General features: G+C 36.3%; 1 protein-coding gene across 1 annotated transcript in view; it reads right to left on the reverse strand.

Moving 5' to 3' along the window:
• Positions 1-14,937, reverse strand: part of cysu (peroxidase homolog) — a 21,835-nt gene extending 6,898 nt beyond the window's left edge. Inside the window, exons 1-7 of the mRNA XM_011506096.1 lie at positions 14,678-14,937; positions 9,485-9,676; positions 8,592-8,671; positions 8,245-8,338; positions 7,814-8,005; positions 3,525-3,721; positions 906-1,158 (exon numbers count right to left, since the gene is read on the reverse strand). Of these exons, the coding sequence (XP_011504398.1) occupies positions 906-1,158; positions 3,525-3,721; positions 7,814-8,005; positions 8,245-8,338; positions 8,592-8,671; positions 9,485-9,676; positions 14,678-14,688 (1,019 nt within the window). The 5' untranslated portion in view covers positions 14,689-14,937. The remainder of the gene's footprint in view (positions 1-905; positions 1,159-3,524; positions 3,722-7,813; positions 8,006-8,244; positions 8,339-8,591; positions 8,672-9,484; positions 9,677-14,677) is intronic.
• Positions 14,938-15,147: the final 210 nt, after the last annotated feature.

The raw sequence follows: 15,147 nt of genomic DNA on the forward strand, positions 1-15,147 counted from the left end.
GGGGGGGATATCACACGATTCTTTAGATAGTTGGGAAGCGAGTAAGCGACTGTGCGTGTGTTTCAATATTTCCGAGGTCTAAGTGGGTTGCTACCGGTACGGAGACGATTAAAGCGCTTTTGGCTCGAGCCAATGATTATGTATCGCTTGAAAGATGTAGGATAGAATGAAAAAAAAAAAAGCTTTTCCCTTTCTCAATCGAGCATAGAGCAATGTAGTTAAACAATATGGCAACCATATGTACTTTCAAACGTAGACTCGCTTACTCGTAAAGGTTTTAACCTGGCCTTACGGATCTATAAATTAATCGATACGCTAAATAAAAATTTTAATTTCTACTTTCATAAAGCCTGCCTATTATTATTATTATTATTATTTATATTATTATTATTATTATTATTTATATTATTATTGTTATTATTATTATTGTTGTTATTATTATCATTGTAATTATCATTCTCATTGTGTGTTGTTGTTATTGTTATTTTTATCATTGTTATTATTATTGTTGGAGTTGGAGTTGTTGTTGTAAAATATTCTTAGTGTAAGATTAAATAAAAATTTTAAGAATCATTGGTGTTATTATTGGCTAAGATATATAAGTTGGCGATATTTTTGTAATTGAAATTGCTGCTCGAACTGTTATTAAAATTTAATTTCTGAGAATAATGACATTACATCGGCCTAGGCGTCAAAAATAAAGAAACATATATATGGAACGATCCGAGTCTAGGTAAACGATAAAATACGAATAGTCAAAGTTGTCGCGACACTTTCAGCTCTTCCCAATGCAAACTAGAGCGAAGTTGAAAAAGTTTCGTCAGGCGCAAAGCCTCGGAATAGTTAAAAACAACAATAATAATAAATCAAGCCTCGTGCCTGCATATCGTGAGGGCATATCGTACTTGGCAAATTCGTCGCTGATGCCGTAAATGGTGTTGCCGTCGAGCACTCCGGTGAGAAGATTGAAGGGCACGCGGCTACCGAGTCGACATCCGGGTCTTGCTGCGGGGAAGGCGCGCACGAAGTCAATGCACCGCACGTGGAATAGCCTGTAGAAGTAGTCGTCCTCTGGTATATGGATCTCGTTGCAGTATGGATTCTTATTGTGAGCGGCGCGGTTACAGCATTCCTCCGGGTCGTTGCGATTCATCGGATCTGGAAATTCGTGTTTACTATTACGCCGTCGGTATTTGCCAATCTGCAATACCAACCGCTTGCTTTTCAATCCCTTAAATGTATGTGTACTTTGCCGTTAGCTTGAACAATATTTTCTCCTCGGCTCTCGTATTAGTCATTTTCGTAATTTTTTAATTAACGAACGAGATGCGTGGCTCATTACAAAATCATTACGATCGATGATTGTTTCTAGAATCTTAATGCGAACGTTCATACTTGTACGAGATTATCGCAATAATGTTATTAACGGACTTAATGTTTTCGGCAACTTTTAAACGAACTCCCGAGAGATATCTTATAAAATCACTTTTCAATTATTATTGACAAAATACATTTTAAAATCATTCGGCTCCTTTCAAAACACATTAAAATTAATGCGGTAGATAATTTCACATGCAATCGTCAATCGAACAATTTTACCGATGTTTTCGTGTTCGGACACGTATGCTTTTAAATACTTTTAAATGTCCGCGAGCAAAAGTATTGCATCATTAGTAATGCTCGGTCGATATAATGCAGCGTCTAATCAATTAATTTTATTATTATAATTAACTCAATTAACTTATTATGGTACAATTACAATCAACGCAAAGACATTCACTTCAGCAGAAATACCCTTAAATATAAATGCATTCGTATTTAATTCAATATTAAATCCCCAACGTGTATTCTATAATGTATTTGATTTGTTTCCGAGAGTAAGGGATCAAATTAGAAAAATGACCATTTTAATAAATGTTATCTTGCATCCTTTGACGTTTATGAGCCTCGTATTAAATGTAGAATAATAATTCGTGGCAAGAATAAGAAAAAGTGAAAGTCACGCTGTCTCCTGAAAGGACATTGCACTTGTATGTGTACAATGTACAAATTGCAAGCGACTGTCGTAATTTTGATGCGATATGTATTATATGCTGATTGCCCACGAGCATACGTCATTACTTTAATAAATTTCACGATCGTTGTAGGTTGTGTACGACGTCATATCTTTATTCCCGTACTTTGTGTCACCCTGGCGTGCGAATCTCGAGAGCACGACATTTCTTGGCTGTAAACAAGATTGCAAAGCTCCCCCGACATGCTGGATTGTTTAGTAATGTGTTTAGTAATGTTGCACAGTAATATTGTTATTCCCCGATTAACGACATTATTTAATGTGTTATTAATTTCATGTAGAGAAGACATATTTTTCTCCTCCGGCTCACGTCTTTCACAACTAATCTAAGTCGTTAAGAGTCCACTCCTAAAAAATACTGTCGAACATAGTCAGATGAACGGAAATCAGTTTAAGTACGTTCATTTTGTCAAAACGGGCAGAGAGGATTTATGATTATATTATATAAAAAAAAATAACGTAGGTTCATAAAAACTCTATGAAATAGTTGTTGATAACGTCTCAATACGACATTTATTAATCTAGTAATAATAATATTTAAATACTATTTTTACATAAAAATATTCCTAAAAACATCAATTTTCAATAGCGTGACCGTATAATAACATCAGTAACTTGAAAATCGATCTCAAGTTTATTAATGAATTAACAAATTATATAATGTTAGTTAATTTTCAGAGAAAATAGTATTTAATCGTATTGTTTGAATAAGCTATACAGATTTAAAATTTTCACAATCACCTTATTATACGTACCGGTGATAAGCTAAAGTCCGCGATAAAAAATCTTATACTAATGTATTACATTTAATCAACAATAGCAATAAAACTACAATAATGATTTGGAAAATAAAAAAAATTAAAATTTATAAATTCATGACGCATTGCGTTGTATAAATTATAAAAGGATCGTTAAAATGATTTTCTGAATAAATTATTCGTGTTAATTTTAATATTTTTAACTCATTGGTATTCGTCATTTGAAATAAAAATCCTTATGTAGAACGTAACTGCTAATTATGAATCATAAGGCATTATCCGAATACTTACATAACATACAAATGATACAACTACAGTTATGCTACTCACTAAAGTTATGATAAATTTATTGCATTAATAATTATAATCGTTTTTATATTGCTTTTTATAATAAATTTTTATATACTAAGTTATTTGAGTAGTATTGTACTAATTGGTATAACTGTAAATCACCTTCGTTGATACAATTCCATGTAAATTACATACTTTAACATACGAGAAAACAGGAAAGCAAAAAAAAAAAAAAAAAAGTATTTAACCTTTTATCGGGCTTATGAATAATGTTTAAACTAACATTCGTAGATGGTAGAAGAAAAAAATCTTATTTCCATAGAAAAATTGTCGTGTATTATTTTGCCAAAACGCAGCGTATCATAGGAAAAGCATACGAAAAGCAAGAAATTGTCGCTTACCCAATGGCGTCGCAGTCAACGTGTAATCGTGATCCATGAACTGACCCCAGGCGATCACCATAACCGTACCTGCATGATCGTGAAAACCATCGTCGGGGTGCATTGTACGCGAGACGACTCGTGAAAGTGGCAAATTGCGACCCGACATGGCGATCCTCGGCGAGTTCATTCCGTCCGAGAAGCGAGGGCTCAGTAATCTAGAGACAAGTATTATCCTCCGTTCAATCGTTATTATGGCCTGAGAATGTGCAAATTGACTGCCGACAAGACAATCGCGACTCCCTATAAACAATTTGGTATTGTGTCCGATTCACGAGGTCACTCAAATCCGAAGGCCTCCTCTCATAAAAATAAAGCGAGATTTTTACCGAATGCTGCTTGCATTTTTCTCTTTTTTTTTTTTTTTTTTTTTTTTTTAAGAGAATAACTAGTAACATACTTTTCCGAATATTATAGTAATGTTTGTCAATTGCTTATTTCATTGCAATTTCATTTCTTTTTCACGAGCAAAGCATATTACGTACGAATGGATATAATTCCAATGTACAATAAGACTACAATAACGTTGGAAATAATACAACCAAAAACGGAAAGCTTCGGACAAGTATACTTTCTTTTGTGGTGAAATAAATTATTATATCTCAGGGACAGACTTCTTATAAATATAAAAATATCGATTAAGAGATGATCGTTTTTTATTAAGGAGGGTCAACAATTTTAGCGCGTGCTTGTAAATGGTTATTATTACATAAAAACGCAAGAGAAAGGATCGCAACGTAGGAGAAATTGCAATGTGTATAATAAAGTTGAATAATTATTCGATAATTCTTCTTACATGATACGACGTTAGTTCTAGATAGCCATAATTTAGGATTGAAAAAAGTCTTTTATATAAGTAATAGAATGGAATTTTTTTTTGTTTTTTCTTACGAGTTACATTCGTAAAAATAGTGTTTCACTTCAAACGGTGTTAGGCAAAACTTGTTATATTACTTTTTAATCTATACGAGACTCTACAAGATCGTCTTGACTTTAAATTTTCAATTTTCGTTTACATACCGAATTGTAATTAAACTGAAAACTTAGGTGTAAAAAATTAAGTACGGATAGTCTAGCGTAATGGGGACTGTTTACGTAGAATAATCGCGAGAAAAGCAATTGCAATGTCGTTGAACGTAAATTTTAAAGATTATTCGAATATAAATAATAAACTAATATTAAGTATAGTTATAGACTGATATTGAGAAGCCGATACAATAATGGAATGAAAGAGCAAATGAGCTTATAAATAAAAAATATAACTAATACAAATTAGATGATAACACATTTGATTAAAAATAATTCGAATAATATGATAATTGTGATAAATAATTTTAAAGATCTCGCTACGATTAAAGTAGTCGTAACTCATTGCTATAATTTTTTTATTTTTTTTTATTCTTATCATATGAGTATTTTTAATTAACGAATTCAGCATTACACTCGCTTCTCGTCAGATACATCAAAAAAAAAAAAAAAAAAAATCAAACAACACATAAAGCAAAAAAAAACTTTAAACTAACTTTACTTTTAATCACGTAAAATTTCGGAATAAAATGTGTAAGAAAAAATTTATTATAATAATTTTGAGAGGTAAAGTAGACAAAGATATATTTTATAAAAATTAAGGTGAAAACTTGTGAAATGTAAAAACTGATATAATCACTGGTTAGAGCAACTCTATACTTAACTTGACGTACTAAGTACAATTAAATCTTGTGTCTTAACACAATTAAGGTATGCCAGTAAAACGAAAGATAAAAGTGCCCGAAAGTTCGAATATGAAAGTGAAAGAGTTGAAGGGAGAGATGAGAAAATACGTATAAACTGAAATTTGTTGTAAAAAAATTAATAGGATTTGCTTTAAAATAAAAATTCGGAAGTTCTTATTTTAGTTCTTAAGTTCGTACTAATGTTTTCATTAATCCCATCGTTATCAAATGGCTAAATCAACGAATGGAAGCAATACGTATCAAATGAACGTGATATACGTCAATGTTGAATAGTATTAGTTGACAGCCCTTTGTCTCAAAAAAAAAAAAAAAAACTCTTAATTAACTGCAAATATTATTCAACAAATGTAGGATTAAAAGGCTCGTTTATATAATATATAAATATATAAATGTATATTATGTAAATAGAATTTAATCACATAATATGAGAATAAACTTGATACCTCAGACATTAGACCACTAGCTTTTTCAAGCCCATTATCTAGCCACTTGTAATATGAAGCTGTGCACAACCTTTATGTTTCAAAGCAAAAAACAAATTTTATTTGCAAATAATTTACTACTGTTACATGCATTAAAATTCATCGGCCAGTCAACACGATAACTAATGCATACAGGGCTCTCGGTATCTTCAATTTCCATTTTTAACATTCATAAAGTGTTTCACCATGATCGGCGAGAAATACCAAATTCAGAGGCCAAGAAAGAATAGAGAGCAAAGAAGACGGAGAGTGCAAAAAAGCGTCAATTTTGAGGGTGTAAATAGATCAATTGGCAATTAAGTATCATGAAAAAAAATGTATTAAAGTATCGCGTAAAATATCACTCCGATAAATCGTGAAGCCGTAAAACCGCTAGCGCTACTTCAAAGTCTCCTATTATAGCGCGGACGAGGGCCATAATTATTATTCACGGGAGTGAATGAAAAAAAAAAGATGAAGAAAAAAAAAACGGAGAAAAATCACCGGTGGAATGTAGCCACGAACTTTCTAAAATTGTGCATTATCAGCGGAGAAAGAGACGGCGGAGTCGAACTCAACGCGACCTTGATTTGCGACGGTAGAATTTCATGGCTCCGAAGGTCAGCCACTATCCGGAAGTCGATCGCAGGGCACGAAAACGCCCCGCAACTGGCCGAATAAATCGCATCGAGAAGAAAAACGCGGCCACAGATGAATGCAAGAGAATTATCAAATTACCGTGGGCGCGACTGGTTAACCATGAGATCCAAAAGGCCGGCGAAGGCCTAGTCGCATGCGAGCGAGCGAGCGAGCGAGCGAGCGATCGATCGAGAGAGGGTTTTGTGTGTGTGTGTGCGTGCGTGTATGTGTGTGTGTGTGTGCGCGCGCGCGCGCGCGCGCGTGTATGTGTGTGTTTTTGCGTGCGCGCGCGCGCGTGTATGTGTGTATGTTTGAGATACAGAGAGAGAGAGAGAGAGAGAGAGAGAGGTGATTGAACGTCGAGGGAAAAAGGACGGCCGGATAGTGAATGTGCATTATTGATACATGGTGGCGTCCAGGATCTCTGGACCTCTGCCTCTAATGCACTTGTGTCCTCCCGAAATCCAAGCGAAGGCATTACGAGCGAGAGGAGAGACTAAAGGAGACATTATCCCTTTCTTTCGAGCGAGCTGCATGTTTTTCATTGGAAATTTGTATGCATTGACGACCGCGTCTTGCCTGAATTATCGCGCCAGCTTCTCAACTTTTGAAGGGAGAATGTACATATAAAGTGCTTCTTTCGAGCCTGTAAAAATGCTCGGCCGTGCTCGATTTCGCAGCGTTGCTCTTTTCTTTCGATTTTCCCATTAAAACATATTTGAAAGTAAATGTCGTGGACTATTATTACGTTATAATACGCTAGGCACGATAATATTTGCCCATTATAAGTGAATCGATAGCTTTGAGGATCGATCGCTGTTGATTCTGATGGAAATTGAAGTTTCTAAACTATTAATAAGTCTCCGCTTAAGCCGATTATAAAAAGGAAATTAAGGTAGATGGTTGCTCCAAGTGATTTACCAACTCTAATGATGCATTAACGATGCCGTATTCCAATTATCGTAATTTCATAATACGGCAATTGGACCATGACCGTATAATATTGACGGCGGCATTAGATGGCCAAACAAACCTGTCAACAATCGAGTAAATAATATTTATTCTAATAAATGGCAACGTTTGTAATCGAACGATCGCAATGATAAATCGCTCGTTACTTTAGCCCGTAATTATTGAAAATAGCCCATGGAAATATTTTTCATCGACTATAGAGAATATTAAGAGACTTTAGAGGCCGAGAGGGCGATTCAATGACCGTCCATCAATACGCAAACAACGTTTAAAATTATTTTACTACGAATTGCCAAAGCCATTGTGTGATAGTTGAAAGCAGCGAGCCAATTAAAATTTCTCTCAAAGCTTCGTGTATCACTTTATTTATTTGACAGCAAAGTACGGCGAAATCGCAATACGGCTTACGACGCATCGATGGACCAAGGATTTGCGCAAAGCTTACCTGACGAACGGTGATAACGATGCGCCCCAAGTTGGATTTTCCAAATTAGTGCACAGCCCGTCGTAACGACGGTATTTGCCTGGCCTACATTGTATGTTGCCCAGGAATGCTGGACACACGTCGTGAATGAGTGTCTTGGACGTGTCGATGAGAGGTAAGTTTTTCTCCACTTGCTCCGGCGACAGGCCGTATCTAAAATAATTTCCATCCAATAACTGTCGAGCGCCCGTGGCATTATTTATCATCGACTATCGTTTGGCAACGTGTACAATATTATCATCGTACTTATTCGAATGAAATAATTTACGATTCGGTCATAAATATTCATTGTAATAAATATATATATATATATATATATACTTTTTTTTTTGTTTTTTGTTTTTTTTTGTTTTTTTTTTTTTTCGTTTATTTTGTTGATTTTGTTTTCTTACGTGTGCGCAAGATTTATGGAAATATCGAGAAGGAGCTCTCCGACGCTAGCCAAGTCCTCGGGCCTCCATTTTTCGTTTTTCGGGTTGGCAACATCTGTAATTTAAAATTACAAGTATACGCAAAAATCGTTAAAAAGAAAAAAAAAAGGAAAAAACTCTACACGCCTGTAATATAAATACAAACAGCGTAGGTGTGGATAGCGACGAGGATTACAGAAGGGACGGGGGTGAAAGTTGTGTCTTAACCAGACGTACCTTCCAAGTCAAAACGATAGGATGAATGGTGAGGAGCATTATTATTATTATTATTGAAAAGCGTAATAATAATTTGATGAATGAGAACTTACGAATGCGCTTGGTGGCTTCGATGTAAGCACGATTTATGGCATCGTAAGTGATGCATATTTGTGACCCAATTGACGACGGGCTGTAAAGGAATTGACATTAAGACTTGATATTGCTGTGAAAGTTATTGCTGTTGTTGTTGTTATTGTTGTTGTTGTTATTGAGAGATGGTTATCTAATGGCTCAATGAGAAAAGGTAAATGGCGACACGAATTTTCTCCAATAAACTCTTGCTGTTGGTTTGTTTGAATGGCTGTGAGGCTTAACGATCATTCATTTGTTAATAATAAAATGTTAAATTTTGAAAAATTTGGAACAACTCTGTAAAGTAAAAGGAGAAGAAACGGCCGCTCGTAAATATAAATCGAGCAAACGGCACTTTATATAATCTCGATCATTTTCGGCAATTGTTGCTTATGCTTATGGCAGTGTCGTCGAGCGCGATTAACAAAAGTCCTCGTTATTCTTTAAATATCTTATAAATATAAATATCATTTCCTCGATGCAATGATAAAATGGCAATAATAAAATGTAGCCGTAAACGTAAAGACGAATGGTTTTCTAAAATGGGACTCTTAATTAGCCTAATTGGCGAGAGCGCAGCCCGATTAAACAAACGTAATCTTAAATTCCAACCGAATTTCCAAATAGGCTTAACACTTGCTGAAATGCAATGCGAGAATTAGATTTACAATTGACCGTGTAAATGGAGCAAACGATGTGCCCGATAAGCCAAGCTCCTTTTCTCAATTAGCTCGCGTGACCGGCCTCCCCGTAAGGAAAAGGCCGCTCCGAAGCGGAGAATAAAAAAAAACGGAGAGGCCCCGACGTCGGCTACGCGGCTAAAAAGAGCGCGATATCGCAAGGTTGTGCAAAGCACATGCGAAATACGTACAAGAGGCCACCGCGTAGGAGATTGTACGTGTAATCGTAAAGGCTGCTGCGTCCCGGTCCGCCGATGATCAGAGCGCATTCCTCGGCGCCGTTGCCGTAAACATCAAGCGGCTGGTACTGGAGGGCCTCCCCCCTGTTTGCGCACACCACCACGAGGAGTAGCAGAAGCGCCTCCGCTCCAGCATTGGCAAATCTGCGAATTTCAAATGTAAATTGACGATGCAGCCATAAATTACAACGGGGCACTCGATCGCTCGCCTCCCTTTCATCTATCCATCCTCTCCTTTTCCCTCGGCTCCTACGATCCTATTCGCTCTGCGCGAACGCTCCAAATTCACGGATTACTAACGCAATCGGCCGTTGCGCAATCGATCGCCGGCCCTTCTAAAAAGTCACGCGCCTCCGTATTATCTCCATTATTGGAGCTCTCGCGAGCCTTTTTATGCGCAGACGATGGACCTCGGCTCCTCTTCCTCGCCTCATCGACCTCGAGCGAGATCGGCGCGTGTTTCTAAACATCGGCGAGCGTGCGTCTCAAGCTTTTCCCTTCCACCTCGTAAATGCGATCGGGCGGCCCGCGATAAACAGCGACTCGGATCGACTCGGATCGACGAATCTAGCTGGGCCCCAGAAGGAGGAAGGCACCACCCACCCTTCGTAAAATCGCTGGCCGGCGTGATTACAAAACAATTTCAACTAAATACAAATCCCAAAATTTATTATCGCGCGAGCTTTCTTCTGCTCTCGCGTACCGACGAGCATCCGCGAGACAGCAGCCTTGCGGCCGGATTCTATCGTCGCTCATTGCGTCAGTGCTCGTTTCGATCTGCCGCGATCGTGATAGCGATCGTGATAGCGATCGAGATAGCGATCGAGATGGCAAATAATCGTATTAACGAAAACCGCGAGTCCTCGGAGGCTCGCGTGCGCCGACGTATCTCCCTTAGAAGACGATCGATCGGGCGCTTATCGGCGCGCCGATAGAGAGCCTCGAGATTAAGGACAGCGAGAGCGCGCGACCAAGCGAACGTTGAGAGGAAAATCACGAGGTCTCCTCCTCCTCCTCCTCCTCCTCCTCCTCCTCGTCTTCCCGCTCCCCCACCTGCCGGAGCCCGCTTCCTTTACGCGGGGTTGTACATCGAAGCGAACTGATGAGGAAACATCGTGGAAGGTAGGTCGAGGGCACGCGTCCGGGGGAGCGTCCGCTCACGTAACGGGGAGCGCTTTCTCTAGGGGGGAGTCTCGGCCCTACGGATCCTTTCACTTTCTCGCGGCTCGTGCCATGGATATCGGCCGCCCGCGGATGGCACCGGCTGAATCAAAGTGTCGGCGAAAAAATTACGAGGTGATTTGCCGTATCGCCGGGAGACGTCGATGCCGAGGAGCCGCGACTTGTGAAATCAATCCCCGACAAAGCCAGTTAACTCGGCTCTTTCGAACTTAAGTACGCTGAAAGTGTGCATTCCAACGGGAGCCGAACAATACTTGACTTTTGTTTAAATTGTCGATGGGAGGAGAGATGGTGAGAGATTGAGGGGAGGAGCGAGAGGGAAACGGGAACTTTCCGTGCAACAAACGTAAAAATAGTAATAAGAGAAAAAAGAATAAAATAATTTTTTTTTTTAAGGGGGGGGGGCGGGTAAAGGTAAATGACGATAATAGAGATAATTAGAAAAATAATGATGGATAGAGTGAGATATAAAGGAGTGATCGATGCGACTGAGTCCTTATTTAGCCGACTCCTGTAAATTTTAAACTGCTCGCTCGTAATTTCTAAACTCGCCCGATAGAAAATTGACAAAGTTTATATCTTACATTACTAAGGCACTCGCTTGACAAATCGTATAATTTCGGTTCCAGCCAATTCCTTCACAATGCTTTCTCGTCACCAAAATTGCCAACCCGTTTTCCCCACCATGTCCAATTATAATGAAGCTTGTTGCCACTTGGCTTATTCTGCCTTATAAATTAATTTCTCGCGTTTCTGCAAAATTGCGAATTGGAATCGCTTGTCTCGATAATCTTGCCAAAGTTCGACGTATTATAGGTTAACGAGCTCTGGTTCGTATGAAATTGAGACACCACGAGTACAATACGTACATACATACGCATTGGTGTGCGTGTATTCATAAATACGTGTAATCGTAGAAAAGCAGCATTGCGTATGCCTATGGATATCGTCATCTACATCAACATCTACATTTATTAATTATAAATTTAAGAGCTCTATATAAATAAAAAAAAATTTTTTTTAACAAAGACATGGCTTTAAATCTGAGTACGCTACATTCGTACGGTATTATAAAGAAAATAAAGGTATTCGTGAAAGCCTTGCGTAATGTCTGAATATACTTTCCGAGCATACAAAAAACATGTAAATCATAAATACCTGCTGTAATATTTCAAAAACTTCATATCGAATTATTACTATGAAAAAATAAAAGCTTAAATTAAAATCGAATATAATGGGCGTAAAAAAGCTTTAACTCAAGGCACATTAAGAGTATCGCTCAAATTGCCAAATTACAGTTACAATTGAGCATTCTTATTTCTTAACAGCATTGAATTTATTGTCTTGTCAATTAATAATATTCAAAATTTTAACCAATACAAGGATAAACTATTAATTAGCTCTTTAATGTTAAACAAAAACTATTATCAATTTTATTACATGTGCACGCATATAAAATACAGACAGATACAAAAAAGCATAGAATTAACAATTAAGAAATAATGAAGAAGGATAAAGGATAAATATCAATATACATATGTTAACTATAAAACAAATTAATTATTTTCAATATCTTAAATAAATAAAACTGTCTTTCTAATGAACGTAATAATGAAGAATATTAATGGCATTGAGTGAACAAAATTCTAAACAAAAATTCTTTAGCAACGACATAAATTATTTCAAAACTATTCAAAATCAAATTTCGAATTAAACATAGATGATAAAAATCTTAAGTGTAAAATACGCTCATCTAGCTCTTCAATGGCAATGCTAAAAACAAATATTTTATTTTTCTAACATCGTATTTAATTAAAGTAAAGAATTTTTATACTAATAGATATTATTTTATTTTCCACCAAGGCAAAATGAGAGCCAGTAAACTAGAAAGTACTTACGCATTAATATATCAAAATTTGCGGATGATTTATTAATTTTAATGCCAATTTCACGAAATTATAAATAACTTAAGAAGAATATCTCACATTGCTTATGAATATCGATAAAAAAAAATTTTCATTACACATTTAATCCTTTTAAAATGCAAAATATTCCCGAGTTGATAAAACGTGTCCATCGGATACGAATATACTATTATTATTTTTATATCATACCATAACAGCAATTATGTGAATACTAAAAACTATTTTTATTTATTAAATCTCAAAATTGACAAATATGAATGAGACAATTTATTAATAAAAATATCGCAATAATACAAATATCGTTAAGTAGAAATTAGGTCTACTTAATTTAAGGGATAGAAATTTCTTATGAAAACATATATATTTAAAAAAATATGTATAACTCTTTTTTACACGAGATTAATACGAATATTATTTCTAAAAACGTCGTGAGCAAAATTCTTATAAAAGGGACAGAATCATTAAATGCTCAACGAGACACAATGAAAGTGCGGCACATTTTTTTTTTTTTTTTTTTAATAATAAGTGCATAAAAGTAAGAAAGTTGGCCTGCTCGTTTTACCCTTATTACGTGTTCTTAAGGTAAATCACATTGAAAATTATCAAATAATTTTTTATGTATAATATAAAAGATAAAAATGGGTCAGCTAAAATAAAAATTATTAAGTTAAAAAGGAAAATTATTCGAATAGTACAATTAAAAGATAATGGTTTTAAAAATTACGATCCATACAGAATAATTGCAAATTTTTTATGTATAATGTGAATTTAATAATAATAATGCAAGTACAAGAAGCTTGTAAATGGTGATCGCATATTATTACAGATTCTTTGAAAAGTATTGCATACACAATATTACATTATCTTAGAAAGTCTTTGTACTTGTGTAGAAGAGATCCCCTATCTTTATCATGTTATTCCTATTCTTATTCATATTCTTTCTTAAACATAATTATATTATTATAAAAATACTGAATTATAAAAAAAGAAAAATCAATTTTTATATTATTAACGTTTATATTCTTATAAACGTTTATATTGCGATTAATTAATAATTGCCAGTGCAAGTATAATGAATCACGCTGTTAATATTTTATTATGTTTTTAAATTGATACAATTATTGCATGAGATTAAATAGAAAATTAATGAAATGCCAATTAGACAAAGAAAAGATAAGATAAAATTTACTTATATTTAATATTCATATCCTTCATTATTATTCTATATCTGTATCTTTTTTTTCTTTTTTCTTATTACGATCTAAACACCAAAGAGATTTTATTATCTTATTCTAAATAAATGCAACTATTATTATTCCAAAAAAAAAAATTAACAAAAACGAAATATATAATATATTCGTTATATACGTAGAAGAACAAATTAAAGAAAAATTGTAAAACAGATTTCATCTTAATGCAATAATTAAAACGTATTCTAGGAACTTTATATTGTTTAATTTAATCCATGTACATCGTATTTTATAAGAAATTTTTACTCGTAATCTTAAGGAATGTGTATCGGTATTCAATATTTCTACTCCATTTCATCTAAAAATGAATATTTGATATTTAAAGAAAGCATAAATCGTCGCGACATTTTTCAAATTTAATATATAATTTTAAAAATTCGAGACCTTGTACTAAGCATACGGGCCTCATTGACATTAAATCGTCGACGCTGCATAATGTTTTTAACTAAACGTGGAATAATTAAGTCTACGAATAAACGTCTGCTTCAATAGAGATATAAGATCGATGACAATGGTGGCGGGAGAAGAAAAATGGATGTAATTGTAAGATTAGGAAATAGGGGCTTATTATTATCACGGTAAGGGCAATGATCACGGCCTCGTTAACTTCAAATCGATGATAATCAGTGGCGAACGGCTACTCGCTGGTATATCAATTAACCGACAGATTTGAGTTATTGGAATGTAAAAATTGACCATGTCGAACGGTCAATTTGGCCGTCGATCGGCACCCGGCTAATCGCTAATAGACCCGGCGATGGTGAAGAGTACCTGTGAAGCACACGTACCTAATCCTCATATTGGCCGACACGCGCCCTTAACCGATTAGCCAACCAATGACGGGGAACAGTGACGAGGGCAAGAGATGACGAGGTCCGGGTAGTCGATGAAGTCTCAGGGCGCACTCGCGTCTCGCGCTCTCCTCTCCCTCGCGAGGCAGGAGGTCGCGGTGTCCGTACCAAACGACGTCGAGCGTCAAGGCGCGACTGCCATGTTTCCCGGTCGACGCGACGGCTCTCCGTTCCCTCATCGACCGGCGATCGAGAGACGCGCACCCGACAGAGAAGGAGAACGCGACGGGCTTTTCCAGCGAGGGACTCGGCATCGGAACGCGCCTCCGAGCATGCGCACCGTCGCCTCCGCGAGGGCGCATACGAGGAAAGGGGAGTGACCGGGCCGGGAAGGAGGAGGAACTTCCGAAAAATCGAGAGTAAAAGTAACGCGAGCCCGGGGCCTGAGATGCTTGGTCTGTCACGTT

This window comes from Ceratosolen solmsi, unplaced genomic scaffold (genome assembly GCF_000503995.2).
Source record: "Ceratosolen solmsi marchali unplaced genomic scaffold, CerSol_1.0 scaffold7, whole genome shotgun sequence".
NCBI classification, from domain to species: domain Eukaryota; kingdom Metazoa; phylum Arthropoda; class Insecta; order Hymenoptera; family Agaonidae; genus Ceratosolen; species Ceratosolen solmsi.